General features: G+C 22.4%; 1 protein-coding gene across 2 annotated transcripts; it reads right to left on the bottom strand.

Moving 5' to 3' along the window:
* Window positions 1-1271: 1271 nt before the first annotated feature.
* On the bottom strand, window positions 1272-13222 carry LOC128952568 (syntaxin-8-like). 2 transcript variants are annotated; one of them, XM_054297979.1, is made up of 9 exons: window positions 12956-13222; window positions 2685-2792; window positions 2524-2623; window positions 2366-2460; window positions 2196-2297; window positions 1924-2060; window positions 1625-1717; window positions 1400-1501; window positions 1272-1330 (listed from the first exon to the last, which is right to left on the bottom strand). In XM_054297979.1, the coding sequence occupies exons 2-9, from the start codon at window positions 2702-2704 to the stop codon at window positions 1272-1274; spliced, it is 708 nt and encodes a 235-aa protein (XP_054153954.1). In that variant the 5' UTR covers window positions 2705-2792; window positions 12956-13222. The 2 variants fall into 2 exon arrangements, with proteins under 2 accessions (XP_054153954.1, XP_054153955.1); XM_054297980.1 differs by lacking the exon at window positions 12956-13222 and having other exon boundaries at window positions 1924-2057; window positions 2685-2915.
* Window positions 13223-15454: the final 2232 nt, after the last annotated feature.

The raw sequence follows: 15454 nt of genomic DNA, 5'->3' as shown, positions 1-15454 counted from the left end.
TTAACAATGAAATATTTAAAAAACAAGATTTATTCAATTTTTTTCATATGTTATTATAAATATAAAATTGTCGTACAATTGGGAAATACTTTCTGGTGTTAGCTTTAAACGCCTTTCAGAAACATTAAGGGTTTTATCAGGAATTTCATCCCTCAGTTGAGAAAACTTAGCGCAAATTGCGTTAACATATCCAACATATCCGGGCCCTCCCGGAGCAGCTAATCACTCGATCATAACATAAATTATTGATTAGAGGGGCACTCGACAGTCGACTCTGCCATTTCTCAACTAAAGGGAGTCATGTGTTTCATTAAATTCAGGTATATTTGGATGCCTTTCCACGAGTTATTGATTCCAATTTTCATTATAGCAAACATCCATTTCTCTCAATGTCTACACCTCTCTCTCTCTCTCTCTCTCTCTCTCTCTTACTCTCATCCCTGCCTTTTTTTCTCTCTCTCTTCTTTATCTACTTTGTCGTTACATTACTACACAAACAGTATATTATGAGTGAATCTATGGCTAGACTTTGACACAACGCCTAATCAGTATTAATATAATCATATGAAACAAACAGAGAATCTCATTATTATAGCTATAAGGATGTGCTTTTGCAGACAAATCAAATGAAATTTAGTATTACATACAGTCATCAATATATACTTATTGAACATATAATATACGGTACTCTTTCAAGACATTGATTTTTAAATTAATAAAAATTAATGAAGACTTTAGTAAAATAATTTCCTAAACAACAAAACGTATAAAATATAGTATTTAATTATATTATAATATAGTATAAAATATTAAAATTGGAAACAATTGTAATTTTTTGTTAATATAATAATAAACTTATTAATATCTCATATAATTTATATAAACACACAATTCTTATATATAAATTTTAATTTACAGATAATAATAATGATAACAATGAATTTATTAATAATACAAATAAACATTTTGTATGATTGTTTGATAAAAAACAATTATAAAATCTCATTTAATGTTCAATTAACATCAAATATTACTGCAAATAAAGTAATCAATAAATTGCTGGAATTCGACATAAAATAAAAAAATAAATAATTAGAAAATAAATTAACAATTTTATTTATTATCACATTTTTTTTAGTTATTCTAAAATCATCTGAATATACAATATAAAATTGTAATCATAATTAATATATTAAAATATAATACAAATTTTGTATAAACCATTTGGTTTAATGTATGAAAATATAATCTAAAACATGAATACTTTATGTCTAAATAAATGAAACGGTGATAATTGCTACAAATAATAGTGTAATGATTACCCAATAACCTATGAGATAAATGTAAATAAACATAATTAGATTTTAGCTATAATTTAGTTTATAAATTGCAAACTCACAACAAGTTCCCGATTTTAGACCAACTTTTCTTATATTTCTAGTATTTCTTAAAAGTCGATCGTTTGTCTGATCCATTGCATCTCCGATGTCATCAATTATTTCTATAAAAATAAATCAATTATCTATAATTAATTTTACAGATAATAAATGGTATTTATAAATAAATAATAAACACAATACTAAAGATGCCGTAAATGTAATATAAAAATATCAATCCGACGAACCATTTTGTATGTCGATTTCAGAGCTGATTCCTTGAGCCAAATGTTTTTGTCGTTCAATTATTTCTGATAACGACTCCAAACCTTTGTCTTGTTCTGTAAAAACAATAATTAAAGTCTCATTTCAAATGAAAGCAAACAAAATGTTTTCTTTAAGACGTCTAATGATATAAATTAAAGAAACAATAAAACAAATTGAAAACAATGTTTTCTTTTTGATGAATATATAAGTAAAGGTATAGTAAAACAAAATATAGTATTAATAATCAATGAATCGATTGTATATATTATTATTGTATTGCCTCTCATCAAGAGTTGTCGTTGTTGTTGATATTGCTGTGACGTTAGGTTTCGGTCGGCAGTAGTTTCGCCCCTTTCGATGTCTTGATTGCCATTTGTTCCGTATATTGATTGACTTTGATTTCCCAAAAGAGCACTTCTGTGAAGACAAATAAAACCAATTGATATAAACATAAATATCATTTACTAATCATTTCGTTTATGTGAACAACAATTGTCATCAAATTGTTGCCAATAAGTCATATGATATTTAAATTTTCTAATCGATAGACACCTGCGGTCAGCGTCCGGGTTGGCCAACGATATCTCCATTTGTTTGTATCTATAGTTCAAATTATCGACCAGTCGTTGCCGTCTCTCCATTTCGGCCGTAGTTCTGGTCAGTCATACAAATGTCAATAAAAAACAATATTTTATGACATAATAACAACTCCATTGACTTACAATTGATTAGATTTCGAGTTTTGGATCAATTGTTGCTGTAATTGTGATAATCGTTGACTAAAATTCTTCATCATTTGCTGGACCTGAATGTCAGTCTATAAACAAATCAATGGTTAAATCATTTGTCATCCAAAATGCCAAATCACACAATCAATTACTCGCGAAAATGCAATTGAATTCTTCGGGAACTGATTTCTTTGACTAATTTTATGCATCAATTCGTTGCCATTTTCATCAATGATATCATAATCGGTAAGCCTTTTGATAATAATGTCAATAAAACAATGATTATAAGTCATCACCAAAAATATCATCAAACCATTGATCCGAAGTGGCCATTGTTCACATCTAATGTCTTGTATTTCTCCAATTATCTCCTCAATGGTATCACAAGTTATACAAATAAATGGTTACTTAATATTAAGTGCTGTTAAGTGATAACAAATTGATAACAAATATAACAATAAGTTATGAATTAATTAATTGATTGATTGATTAGGCGTTGAGTTTGAAAAGTGTTTCAATCAATCAGTGTTTACATTGTTTTTCATACTATATATCAAACATAACTGTTATGTTAGACAATGAGTGGCGCTATTCATACCAATTGTTAGTCTTATATTTGGTCGCACTGTTAGCTCATAACTTATAACTTATAATAATGATTGAAAATATCTTACACTGTAATGAAAATCAGAAATTTTATTTATTTATTTATTTTATAAGCTTTAAGAGTAATTTGTTTATAAATAGCAAATTAATGGTCAATAATTACAATTATCTTTATTGAAATATTTSTAATTTTTTTTTTAATTTAACATTTATATATTACTGTATTATACTATTATACTAAATTAAGTAAATACTATTTATTGGTAACTCATAAAAAGTTTATGATTTATTGTTAAAAATCAATAAAATTAATAGTATTTAGTTATTTCAATATTCATATATTTATTGCATTAGCTATTTGTTTGTTTAGTGAATCGATTAACACTCAATTTTTTGTAGACATTTGACACAATTTTTTTGATAATAATATTATTATTATTATTTAGAAAGAGTTTGAGATTTTTATTGAACACATGAGTTAAACTCAATTTACAATAACTGTTATTATATTCACATCGTTTTAAATTCTAAAGCAAACAATATTTTAGATTAAGTTTTTTTAGACTAAACTTTTATGTATAATATTCTTAATATTTTGCGAATACTGATCACAAAATAACAGAATATTCTGCAAAAAATTTTGTGAACATTTAGTTAAAAGCATTCAATTTTATCTATATTTACAATATTAGTCTACAATAATGATTATATATATATATATATATATATATATATTTCAACTGTAAAATAAGTTATTTAATTATTTTTGGTACATGTTATCTATTTAATTAAAAAATAAGCGATATTAACAATTTTATGTTTATGTTTTATTAAAAATATTTTATAACAAGTATTACAAAAATATATTACAAATGTTTATTTAAATATTCAAAATTAATTATTGATTTAGTTTTTTTTTATTAATTTTAAAATAATGTATTTCTTAAGAATAAGAACATAATTAATAATCACATTTTTTAATTTCTAAAAAAATCTTAACAAAATTGTAATAATTATTTTTTAAAATTATTTAATGTTTAGTTATATATATATATATATATATATATATATATATATATATACATTGGAGTTACTGTCAATTTAGCATTTTATGGCATTTTTGCTATTATAAAAAATAAATATAATATCAAATAGGATTTCGACAACAAAATCCCTTTTTATTTATTTCTAAACTTATGACAACAATAGATACTAATATTTATCATTTTAGATATTCTGCTTATAAAACAATACGTTAAAACAGACATTTACTAAAAATACAATATAACAAAGTATAGTATCAACTTTTTAATGTAAAATATTTAAGGATATACTGTATGTGTGAAATGATTAAAATTTTATGATTTATAAAATTTATTAAATATATTTTATAGAATAATACTTAAAAATTAAATATTAATGTTAAAAATACTGTTATAAAAGTGAAATGAAATATACAAAATTTATTTCGATACTATAGAATATAAATATATAATGTAATATTAACATTGGTTTATAAATGTACTGAATTTGTAAAAAATTGCTAATAATTAGAAAAATAAGTGTACTTTTGTTTTAAATTAAATTATATCTAATTATTTATTATTATTTATTTATTAAGACAATTTATTTTAATTACAAATTTGTCAATTTCCTAACAATTGATATTTATTAAACAATAAATACAACAACAACAACAAAATAATAATAATAATAAATTAATAATTACAGTAATGATAATAAAACAATATGTTATACTGTATAATGTTATATAAACTTTGTGGTTGACATCATAATCAAAGCATTGGTGAGACAAACAAAACAAATTAAACACTGATTTCGTGTTTTGGACTTATGATTAAAACGAGTGGTCATTGAAAACATGAAAGCAAATGATTGTTTCAATCAATAACCCAAAGAAAATGCAATATTTTTTTTCATTAACACAACTCCATTAAAATATAGTTATGATGTTATTGTTTCAATTACTACACTTACATACAATATAAAACTATGTGTTTGTTTGCTAACAAAACGGGACACTTAATAATCGATTGACTGTTTAATGAACAGCTTGTTTGGTGAATAAACTTTCAATTTGACTATATTTTTGTAATTTCCTAAACAAATAATATAAAGAATAATAATTAATAATTAAATTAAACAATTTTTATTTATTTAATTGTAAAGTAAGTTTGTTTGGTTGAAATCACAATCAGTCATACAATTTAGTAAACTTGATGTTAATCTTAAATATGAATTTAATTATATTTATTATAACTTAATACATTCAATATTGCAATACACACATGCATACAGTTAAATGTTATATTAATATACTGTATTTATATACAGTAAATGGTTGAATGTTAAAAATCTCTTTATTAATAATGATTAATTATTAATATAATAATATTTTAATTTAAATAATTATTTTATTATTAAATACAAACGCAATTAAATAGTTATAATAGTAATATGCTAATACTTCAAGAGTTAAACAAAATTGAAAAACTATTGATAAATATCTAATTATAGATTAATAATAAGTGCAATTAGTTTTTTTTGTTAAATTATTATAAAGAAATCTTTAATTTACTCATACATAATACTGTATAGATATTTCATAATACTATACAAAGTAGTGTTAAATAAAGAAGTAGTTCATAAAAATGATAAAAACAGTATTTGTCTATTAATATATAATGTAMTCTCTAAGACAATTTAAACATTTATTTTATAGAATTAAATTTTTTTTATCATTTTAAATCATTTACTAAAATATTTAATTTTTAAAAGATAATTAAGGTTTTGTTTTAAAGTTTAATTTTTATATTATTGACAATAATTATTATAAATAAATAAAGGAAACAAAATATGTTTTACTAATAGTTTTAAACACTAACTAAGATTTGGTATAATTAGAATAAAGTTATATATTAAGATTTAATTTTCATGAATCTTAGATATAGTTATTATTTGAGTTTTATGTAATAAAAAAGTAAAAATAATTATTTTACTATTCATTTAATTAATGTATTAATARAGAAATTAAATGGAGATTATTGTTGGCAATAATTTTCCGGATAACTGGCTTCCAGAGTGAGGGTATAAAAGTTTTGATGACCTTTTACAGTGTTGTCTCTACATAATAGTTATACCACCGCTATGTACAGTATATGGGAATTACATATACAATATGTTTGATGTCGTATATAATGTACACAACATAGGGTTCACAATGTAATGTCACAGAATTGCACTGTTATTACAGTTATTGTATTTATTTAGAATAATATATCGTATGATATATTCTATGCAATCGATCAAAACACTAGTAAAAAGAGTCGTCAAACTGAGGAAACCTCAAAATACTAAAACCTTATTATGTAATACACGCTATGGTATAGATATGTACACAACACACACATACACACACACACACACACACACACACATAAATATAAAGACTGATAGCATAACTAAATTTAATTAATTTCGTTTTGAAAAACTTTTAACCATTTAATTGAAGTATTTAAATATTCATTCAATTTCTAAATTAATATAAAACCCATAAAGTTTTAGCGCAAGTCTATTAGTTTGTCAACTATAACATCTTTTCAATGTTTTTAGCGCAATTGAAAATTAAATTAAAATTTAGTAAATTAGTTTATTTTTCATGCAATTATGTCATGACTTATAATGTTATTAAAAACAACATACGTTAATAAAAAAAAGTCTATGAATTTGTGATTAAATTTAACTAAGACTATGAAAGGGACTCTCGTTTTTATTTTTCTTTATTTTCTAATTCATACAATAGTTGATGAGTAGAAAAATGCGTCAAAAAATATACACAAAAAAATAAATATATTTTGTTTAATATTAAATGAGAATTACCGGTATTTTATGTTAAGCACCGCTGGGCTCTGGAGTTTTGCAAAATAATTACTATATTGTATATACTATAATATAAATTTATTTGTAGTATAAAAACAATTAATTGTCATAAATTAATAATTTATTTTATATTTTGTCAAAATATTTAAGCGCGAGTGTCAGCGAAGTGATGACCAAATATACTAATTAAATGAAACGGCATATCTATTGAATGATACAAAATTTTGATGATTTATAAATTATAATTATTCAGTTACTAGTATTATATACAAACCTATTTTACTAATAATAATAATATACACTATTTATATATCTATTATATGAATGGTTTTATACAACTAATTATTTGTTGTTTTTGGTTTAGAGTCAATGCCATTAATGAGTTAACTCTCGCTGTGTTTTTACTGCATTTCATTGGCAATAAAGTGATTACATGTAAACATTTTAATGCCATTCAATGAAAGGCATCCTATTATTTATATAATGTGTTAAATAGTTTATGTGTTTTCACTAGAAATATACGACTATAATATCTGTCACTATTGTTAATAAATAGTGTAATGTTATAATATATAATATAAGCAACTAATTTGTTTAAAATATTATTACTACACTAACTTATGTGACTCAAAGTAAATATTGAAAATAATTATATGAGTAGTCACATAGTATTCACATACAAATAATAATATAAGTTTTTATAATTAATTTGTAAACCAATAGCAATAATTAAATATAGCATTGATTACAAACATTTTTCTTTGAATTACATTTAATGATCTCAATTAAAATAAGTAATATATTAATTATGTTTAGTTTAATTTTTTGGTATATAATCATTTCATTGATATACAGTGTTGGTAGTGATGATGATAATCATGGATGAGATGCTCAGACGACTATAAAATAAATGTAATAAAACGATTGGCTCTTCAAAACAGGATTATATTATACTGTATACTAAAACTTGTGTTAATATTTATGTTTGATATTTACTTTATTTTAACAAATTGTATAATTTTACATTAAAATGATTATTAATTTCATGTTTACGTTGCGGTTCTGTATTTCACATAATAAAATATAAAATCATTAGAAACTAAAATAAACACAAAGTTTCATAATGACTAATCTTTAAATTAATTTTAATTAAAATTTATATTTTTAATTAATAATACATTATTTATTTAAGCAAAATAAGTTATTATATAATCAATATTAAATATATTATTAATAAAAATATCTATTTAAATTATATTATTTATAAATAAATTAATGAACAAAAAATTTAATTAATAATTTTGAATAATTTAATTGAAAAAAAGATTTTTGGTAAAAAATAATATTAATAATCTAGTTTTGTATTATAATTAGCAAAACCAAAAAATGGCAACTATTTTGTGATACAGGAGTTGCTTATATTTTCACATTAATAATACAAAAAATGTAAAATACTTGAAATCCTTTTTATTTTATTTTTTATTATTATTTAATGATATTGTATTACACTTTAAATAATTTAATAATGAAAAGTATGAAACCGGTTTACTGTAATGTTATTTTTTGAGATTCACATTTTCCAAATATAAGTATAATTTTTTTATAGTTTGTATTGTGTTGTCATAAAACTGTTAATGCGCTCCAGTATGTCGACACCTGTCTCTCTAATTTTATTATAGAAAATAAACTATTTTTTCATCAAATCCTTGTATATTAGAGTTTATTTACATTTAATGACATTATATGTTTGGTTTGAGTAAAAGTGATACACAAAAGTTGCTAATATTATGGTAAGTAATTGAGTGATAAGCAGATACCAAATGAARGGGAGAGACAATCAAAAGCTTACATATTTTGAAGGGAGAGATAATGTTTTGCTGCGATGTTTTGTATAATGATTTTTGTAACAAAATATTTATGCAAAACATAGTTTACATTAAAAAACAGTCATTTAATAAAATAAATGTTCAGACAGTGAGTCTGCGATATCATCTTATTAATGGAGATAATCTCAAAAATTTATTGTCTTTAGTTTTTAATGATAACTATTTTTCACATAAATTGATTTTAAACTATWCTATTAAATTTATATATTTTTTATATTACAGTATTAATACACTAGTTTGACACAATTGTATATCCAATGTATATCATATATACAGTACATATGTATATACAAAAATCTATACATTAGTTGTTAATCCATTATTTTAAGAAAACTATTGAATAAATTAATAATTATKTGTACATTAAAATTTGAATGATGTCTACAACAAACTAACATAAATATTAGTAATTATTAATCAATTCTGACATTACTGTGTTAATAATATTGAAAACATAAAAATTTATTTGAATAATAATAAAATTAAAATAGATTTTTTGTTTATAATCTCTAAACATTAAAATTATGTAATTTTTAAAAATAAATAAATGAGATTTTGTTATATTGTAAATAWGCATAACATTGTTTAAAAATGTTTTGTTTGTAATTATTATAAATCATTTACTCTAAAAATACAATTACAGAATTATGAGGCTTTATATTGTGATTTAAAATCCCAAAAATAATTAATGCAATTATCAAAAATAATGTTCAGAATATGTCAGTCATTAATAACATAAACACTAAATAATGCAAATAAAAATTTTTATACTCAAATGACATTTGGATTTGTGAAACATTTTAATTTGAGAAATAGTTTTGAATACAATAGACTAAACAACTACAGTATATTAATTTACTGTAAATTTTTATTTGACATACAATTAAWGTATAACAAATAGTTTTATTAAAATAAATATTTCAAACATTTATGTGAAACTTTTTTATTAAAATTTTTCAAGAAAAACTTTTTAAAATTAAGTAATATATTAACTATAATTTTCTATAATAATTCTAAAAACWAATATTTATTGTAAAAATAATTTAAAATTACATTATACAGTATTTTTAATAAGTTATATCTTTTATTAATTATTACTAAAATATTTAATATATTACATCATATTAATATATAGAGAACATTTGACCTAATTGAATCATACAATTGAATTTTTTATTTTTWAAAAATATACAGTATATTATTATTATCAGTTATCTATTTACAAAAACATTTAATTAAATATGAAAATAATTTAGTCAATTATTATTTTTAACTATTAATTGTTATATATTTTTTATTCAATAATTTAATTAAAACTAATTTGATACTTATTAAAATATAAAATTTAAGATCAATATATTCAAAGAAACTTTCAAAAGTTTGTTTTATGAAATCTATGTGTGTTTTACAAGTTTTGTGAATTTTAAAATTCTGGCTTCAGATTCGGTTAAAACATCAAAAATAGTAAAGTATAGGGAATTAGCATTAAAATGACATATCTCTTTAGAAACAAACAAAATGGTGGCTAAAATAAAAAATATTTTATTTTTTACTTTTAATTTATATAAAGCATTAAAATGTAGAATAATATTGTTTCATTTTTTTTTGTTTATTTGGTTATAAACATATAGTAAAAAATGGCTAATTGCCTAATGGTTATCAGTAATGAAATATAAAATATATTAAAATTGTATTAAAATTAGTCGTTATTATTAATGAATTGGTGAGAAAAATCATATTCATTCAYTTATTTATACACTTTTAGTCATTCGGAGTAATTTATGCAATTAAAGTTTGTTTCTGGTAATGCTTTCTAGCATTCTCAACTGGTTTTTATTGTTAAATAAATAATAAAAATATTATAAAAAACAGAAATATATTTAATAATTGCATAACTTACTAATAAGTATTTTTAATTAAGTTATTTTAAATAAGTAAAAAATATAAGTTAATTTAGATTTAATTATTCACAATCACTCATTATAAATGAAAAACTTTTATTACTCACACAATTTGTTACATATATTTATATCAAATAATTTGTCCGCAATTGAGGCCGAAGACAAAAATCGGATTTCATTTAAAAAAAAATATTTCACAAGAATTTCATTAGAAATTCTCATTCAATTTTTAATAATACATAATTTTCCCAATACTGCAAATAATATGATAAATTTATTTATATTATATTATTAATTGTGTAATTATAAAGCTATATTGTTTTATGATTTATATTTATGGTAAATAAATACAATGATGTCAATAAGCAAATTGTATTTTATGTTGTTTTTTATAAAATTAATTTTTTACGAATAATATAGCTATTTTAATATGTAAATTTTTATCATTTATTTTATATACTTTTATTATTATTTCAATACAAGTTCTATTCATTTATATTGTATAATAAATAGCTATAATTTGATATAATGTATATCATATTATATTCATAAAAAAGTTTACTGAAAACTACTGTACTGTTAATTAATTAAATTGAAAATTCTTTCATTTATATTACAACATAATAAATATCAGGTCATTTTGATTGATATATTAAACAATTTACTATTTATAGTAATTTAATATAATAAAGTTATTATCAGTCAATCTTATTGTTAACATAAATAGTTAGAATATATGGCATAACATTATTAGGATTCAGTACACATTCATTAAGAGGATATGCTTTTTAATGTTAATAAAATTTGTCAGCCTTTTCATGAATTTTGTCCTGAATTGTGTGTACATTATGTTTACTTTATATACAGTACAGTACCGTATATACCGGTATTTATATAAAATATAGTAAAGTTTTAATAGACAACTAGCGCTATGACAATAAATAACTGGTTCACTGTGTGTCTGATATTTAAGCAAAATCATCAAAAAACATATGAAATACTTCGTTAGTGTTTTTCATCTACTTTTTACATGTTTGATGATTACATGTGTTTTGTGATGATTTAAGTGACTATTTTTTTGCCTTAAATAGATTTTGTAAAAATACATTTATTATTAGCAATAAGTGACACTTTGATGGCAAAAAATGAAATAAACAATGGACTCAATTTGGAGTCTATATGAAAATGACAACAATTTTTTAATCTAAACCTCCCCTCTGTTATCTGTAATATATGAAAATAAATATAACGTTAATCATAAAATATATACAACGTTACGGTTGACTCAATTTTTATTCAAACTTCAGGTGTATTACACTTTTGCTTTTTTCCCTCTTTTTCTAAAGTATTTACTTTAAATTTGAAATGAGCTTCAAATGCAAAAGTAGACAAAACAGTATATATATTATTATTATATATACGGTATATACTCACAATATATACCTACTTATTATAATATATACACATATATTTGAAAAATTTTGTATGAAAAGCGGCTTAAAATATTTTTTCTCGCTATCATTGAGTTACTTAAAAATTCTTGCAAACTATACTGTATGATAGAGTTGGGTATACTATTTGAGTATCTCTTTTTAAAAAAAGGGAGAAATGTTTGCTCGCAATGCTTTCCGTTGTAATCCTGGCCTCACTTTATGTGAGAAATTGAAGACCCAATTGATATTCAAAGAGTAAAACAAAACAAAAAAGTATTATTGCTTTCTATCACTCACTCATATTATTCACAATAAGCGCATCCAAATAGATATCCAATACACAGATCTCTCTCTCTCTCTCTCTCTCTCTCTCTCTCTCTCTCTCTCTCTCTCTCTCTCTCTTTCGTCTATCTATCTATTACTCACATGTATYCAAAAACTAACTGTAGACAAAATCAAACATATTGGTATTTGCAATGACAAAAGTTAGACTTATCCATAGAGATATACAGTTAGCACTGGTAACAGGTGCACCTGCAAAATCAAGGGCCAGGTGTAGAAATACCAGGTTTTAAAACGATATCTGTTTTATATAAGTTTACAGCAATGGTTGAAATTCAGTACTCGTTAACCGTAAAATTATAACTGCCGTTACACACAATGACAGCAAAGTGGACAACATTTATCATCTCATAATGTATTTATAGTTATGTACACCAAATGGCAGCAAATTTGCAAACAATTTACTGCCCATTATTACGAATATATTTAACAAAGTGTTTACAGGCATTCAATGATAAATAGTTAGATGAGAGACTAAAAACTTTTTTTTGACGATCAATACAATATAAAGCATACCTTATGATTCAGTTAAACAGTATTGTGTTGTGGGTTACGCCGTCTCATAAAAGTTGGCCTAACATTTGCTTCAGTGTTAGTATAGAGATAGCAGTATTCATAGCAACGTTGTGTCGGTGTGTGAGCTGTCGGTTAGGGTTTCCTTCACTGGTCTTGCATTTGCTCATCCATTCATTGCACACGCATTTGGTTTCATTTTTTTTAGACAAAACTTTTTTCCTCGACTTTAAAGTACAGACACAGCAGTTGTTTATGTAAATACATGTGTTATTTATAAAACAATAATCAATCAGTTGTGTTAACATTTGCTAATAAATTTGTGATGAAAATCTATGAAAATTTATAAATTAATTCATAGTTAAAAATATTTTAATTATATGCAATGTATTCAGAAATTGGTAAAAAACAATTTAAACCAATTTATTCAATTTTAAGTTATTTTGGTTTTTGTTTACAAATAAATATTATTTGAACTTAAAATTTAATTTGAACTAATATTTATTCACTATTTTATTTTGTTGGTGAAGTAAATATTAAATTATATCAAGTTTAATGTAAATATTTAATCTTCTAAAAAACTAACTAAAAAACATTTAAAAGCATTATGAATGCGAAAATAATATATTATTATAACTAATAAAATAAGTGTTTTTATTGTTCATACATATACTATTAAAAAGTTTCAATATTATGATAATTTAAACAATCACAATAACCAACCAAAATATGGATATAATGGCAAACATGAATATGAAGATACCTTTAAAACTTATATTTTATAGTTTAATTATTTTTCTCATATTAATATTTGGTAAGTGATTAAAAGTTTTTAAAAATATACAGTAATTATTTTATAATCATATAACGATAGATAAGTATTTTATGATAAATATGTAAAATAGGATAAATTGGTACCTATTTAGGTAAATGGAAAGTACTGTACATATTTGAACATTAAATGTTACATAATATATAAAATTGGTTGTCATTAAAAATGTTGTTTATATAATAATATGGCAAATAAGATGAGATGTGATGGGCTCTAAAAAGCAGACAATTTGCATGATTTGGATCATTCATTATAGTTATCTCCAAATGATAGCCATCCCTATCATCATAAGCACTGCCACATGTGATCCATTGACTATAACACTGAAGAGATGCCGCTATTTATTATTCAAATTTTTAAAGTACTTTCAATAGTTTTTGTGGTAAACCATTATTCAATGAGCTTTAAAAACGCAATGAGAGTATTGAATAAAACTTCAGTCACTTTGCTAATGGTTTTTGTTTTTTATATAGTTTACTACAGTATATGCATATTATGCTTATTTTGTGTGGCACTACATTAAAGACATATAATAATATKATATAATATTATGAGACAAACAAAAGATATGACAATAATTTAGTATATAATAAATATTCTTTAATATTAAGAACAAAACTATAGACTCTTTAGACATATTCCTTATGATTGACTTATTTCATGCAGTTTTTCACCGGAAGTGCATATTGTTGTGGTGCCGGAAGTTTGCAAATTTCATGTTTTTTATTGCCCACAACAGCATTAAAACATAAAAAGACTGTTATATAATATGTGTGTAATCTTGACTCTCATGACCACAAATACCTGAATTAAATTTGTCGCAAAGCATATAAAAAACATTAGACCTATTTTTACACATAAGTCACAGTACGGTACTTAGTTTATATAGATATTGTGTATGAGTTAGATATAGTGAATATTATATAATATTATATCTACAAACTATAATATAACAGTATTTTTTCAATAATATAATGGTTTTAAAAATATTATGTACAGTTCAGCATATATATACATTATTGTAGAATATTGTGTATATAAAATACAATATATAAGTCAAAATTTTAGTTACATTAAAGTTACATAATTTATAATATATATGTTTCATAAACTTTTTTTCATAACTTTCTCTCTCTCTCTYTCTYTCTYTCTCTCTCTCTCTCTTTCTCTCTCTCTATGTGTGTGTTGTACTAAAAATATAGAGATTTGTGTCTAATATTTATGTGTCTTAACAGACATATGTATTCGTTCACATTAAACTACATTCACGTATAGGGATCTCTAGAATTGCTATATTTTATGAGATTTWATGGGTGCGGATCCCTCACATAAAAACAGTGCCACAAATATAACAGATAACTGACTGTTGGCCGCATTCATGCAAAACTATCTGTCAGTTATTCAGTTTTTAAGGTAGATATGAGAAGCACTGTTAGAATATAAGCAAAAAGTCTTTATTTTTACGCCAAAAAATACTATAATATTATATATTCTGCAAACTATAGGCACATATAATCACGTTTTATAAGTTTATGACTTATACAGTACAGCATCGCATATGAATTTTATTTGTTTTGTAAAATATATTTAAAGTAAAATCTTTTTATTATTGAATTATTAAGTGTTTATTTGTTACAATTTTTGTAAAACTAATATAACTGTTGTTAACT

This window comes from Oppia nitens, unplaced genomic scaffold, assembly GCF_028296485.1.
Source record: "Oppia nitens isolate AA-2021 unplaced genomic scaffold, nextdenovo-longstitch-racon4-pilon3 scaffold1_pilon_pilon_pilon, whole genome shotgun sequence".
Lineage (NCBI taxonomy): Eukaryota > Metazoa > Arthropoda > Arachnida > Sarcoptiformes > Oppiidae > Oppia > Oppia nitens.
This window is presented reverse-complemented; position numbering and strand designations above follow the sequence as displayed.

Excerpts from the sequence above, each read along its gene's own strand:
- LOC128952568 (XM_054297979.1), bottom strand. The coding sequence starts at position 2,704 with ATGGCCACTTCGGATCAATG. Across the intron at positions 2,298-2,365 it reads AACTCGAAATCTAATCAATT|AACTACGGCCGAAATGGAGA; the intron begins GTAAGTCAATGG and ends ATGACTGACCAG. Across the intron at positions 2,061-2,195 it reads AACCCGGACGCTGACCGCAG|AAGTGCTCTTTTGGGAAATC; the intron begins GTGTCTATCGAT and ends TTGTCTTCACAG.